We start from the raw sequence: 2874 nt of genomic DNA, 5'->3' as shown, positions 1-2874 counted from the left end.
ATCCACTTGCTAAATATATATATTTATACACACATATCCATATGCACATTTACCCAAATAATAAGTAAAGAACTTTAGTGCTTTCTTAAGGTAAAAATAGCAATAATTTGTACTAAAATAACATGCATCACAAAAATAACATAGATAATAGTCTTGAGTTTGAAAACAAATATCGAGTGTACACAAGTAATACGAACTAACGTATTTTAGAAAGTTTACTAGAACTCTAAAAATTTACCTATATAACTTGTAAGTATAGCATGTGGTATCATCGGTTTCAAAAAAAAAGTGCTTAGAAGATACTTGGATTACTTCTAAGTTTAAGGTATCTTAGAGTGCTCTACAGTGATACTAAGTTTCGGGTTATTACAGTCTACCCACCTTAAAAGAAAATTCGTCCTCGAATTTTACGTACCTTGTTCTATGAACAATTGCGGATGTTTCTTTCTCATTTCTGATTCTAGTTCCCTAAGCACTTGTAAGGTAGTCTCCAAGTGTTGTGTATGATCCGCTTCATTTTTAGAATAAATCAAAATATCATCAATGAAGACGAAAATGAATTTATCCAGAAATGGACTGAACACTCGGTTCATCAAATCCATGAATATGGCTGGTGCATTGGCTAATCCAAAGGACATCACCAACCACTCATAATGTCCATACCGTGTGTTAAAGGCGGTTTTATGGATATCATCCTCCTTGACCAGAAGTTGATGGTACCCAGAGCGCAAGTCGATCTTTGAAAATATTCGAGCTCCTCGTAGTTGATCAAACAAATCATCGATTCGTGGCAATGGATACTTATTTTTGATAGTCACCTTGTTTAGTTGCCAATAGTCGATGCATAGTCGGAGAGATCCATCTTTCTTCTTCACGAACAAAACAGGTGCTCCCCAACTAGAAGCACTAGGCCGGATAAATCCCATATCGAGCAATCCTTTGATTTGCGTTTGCAACTCCTTTAATTCTTTTGGTGCCATTCTATAGGGAGTAACAGAAATTGGTCTGGCTTCAGGTATAAGGTCAATGCTGAATTCAATATCTCGGCTTGGAGGTAAATGAGTGATTTCTTGGAAAACGTCTTTAAATGAGTTTACCATAGAGATTTGGTCTATTAAAGGTTTTGAACTCTTTAATTCGACATTGGCAAGAATTTTGGAAGGTATGAATTTTTTTTTGGGCGAGTCACACTGAATCTTTCGAATGGGTTGGCCAGGAATAGTGAAGGTGATGGTTTTCTCACGACAGCCTATAAAGGCATGATATTTGCTTAACCAATCAAATCCTAGAATTATGTCAAATCGCCTCAAATTTATGACTATGAGGTCCATGGGAAATTCTGTATCTAGAACATGTATAGGACATGATTTGCATACTTTGGTTAAAGTGGTAGATTTTTCTAATGGTGTTGAGACTGTTAAAATTTCATCATGCTCAGTTGGTGTCAATTCCAAAGTTGTGACAAATGCAGCAGACATAAGCGAATCGGATGCGCCAGTATCAAATAGTATATGAGCATGAGTACTATATGCTATTAGCGTACCTTCCATCACGATGTTCTCACGAGCTATGGCATTTAGCTGGACAGGACGAGGTGGTGGGTTATTTTTTTGCCTTGGTGCATCGCACTGATTTGAGAAATGTCCCATCTTGCCACAATTGTAACAAGATCCTGGAAGGCGACGTGGCTTTGGACAAGTATTAGATATATGCCCCTTTTCTCCACAGTTGAAACACCGAATTGGGCCTGTTGCTACCTCCTTTCCTTTTTCAGTTGATGATGTCGGCTTCTGAAATGAGTCCCTCCCTTTTTGCTGCTTCCATGGTTGTCCGCTTTTCTGGTTAGACATTGGATGACTTCTCTTTCCTCGGAAGCCATTCTCTCGCTCCTTCTCCATGCGATATTTTTGATTTTCTTCCTCTTGAGTTAGGGCTTTGTCCACAGCTTCCTCGTACGTGATTCCACGTTGAGTGACCATTCTTCGAATATTGGAATTCAGTCCTCCAATGAATCGTCTTGCCTTTTTATCGTCGGTATCTACCATGTGTGGAGCAAAACGAGAAAGTTTAGTGAACTTGGTCTCGTACTCAATCACAGTCATCTTTCCTTGGGTAAGTTGAATAAACTCTAATTCTTTCTTGTCTCTCTCAACTTGTGGAAAATATTTTTCCAGAAATTTCTCTTTGAAGACAGCCCATTCCATGAGTTCCATTGCTGCAGGGAGTGTGACACGTTTGACCGTGTCCCACCAGAAACGAGCATCTCCTTCTAAAAGACAAGTAGCCACTCTTCGTAACTCTACTTGGGTACAGTCCATCATTTCAAAGTGGATTTCCAGATTGTAAATCCATTCTTCAGCCTCGTGAGGTTTCCCTCCAGTAAATTTCGTTGCCCCTATACTCTTTATATATGTTACTAGCCGTCCTAGCCTTCCACCGACTTGGTTTGCCTCCATCCTTCTTGCGAAGGCTTCGACAAAATTGTCTGCATCGACAGGTGGATCTCTTCTATTGGCCATAGTCCTAATTAAAGAAAATGATCTATATGGTTATAATCTAAACTAAAATATTCTTAAATCAAATATTTTATTGTAAACATAATTTAGCAAAAATAATCACACAAAGGTTAGAAAAGGCTTTTAAGAGCTATTTTCTAACATCAACTTGACTACAAGCATTATTGAAACACAACGATCTTTTCATGAAATGAAAATACAAACAACAAATTTCTAGGGTCTCCCCTTATTTTAAGAACTACCCTTCTCCAGGACCACATTAGGACTAGAGGTATCTGTTTCCTCCATTCCGTCATTTAAACCAGGAGTAGGCATAAAACCAAAAGGAATAGACACATGGGGGCGAACACTCATGTAT

The 2874-nt window shown here is 38.3% G+C and overlaps 1 protein-coding gene across 1 annotated transcript; it reads right to left on the bottom strand.

Moving 5' to 3' along the window:
* Positions 1-407: 407 nt before the first annotated feature.
* LOC133744344 (uncharacterized) lies at positions 408-2519 on the bottom strand. Its single transcript, XM_062172469.1, has one exon. It carries the CDS (start codon positions 2517-2519, stop codon positions 408-410), a length of 2112 nt encoding a protein of 703 aa, XP_062028453.1.
* Positions 2520-2874: the final 355 nt, after the last annotated feature.

The sequence above is a fragment of the Rosa rugosa genome, chromosome 4 (assembly GCF_958449725.1).
Source record: "Rosa rugosa chromosome 4, drRosRugo1.1, whole genome shotgun sequence".
Taxonomy (NCBI): Eukaryota; Viridiplantae; Streptophyta; class Magnoliopsida; order Rosales; family Rosaceae; genus Rosa; species Rosa rugosa.
This window is presented reverse-complemented; position numbering and strand designations above follow the sequence as displayed.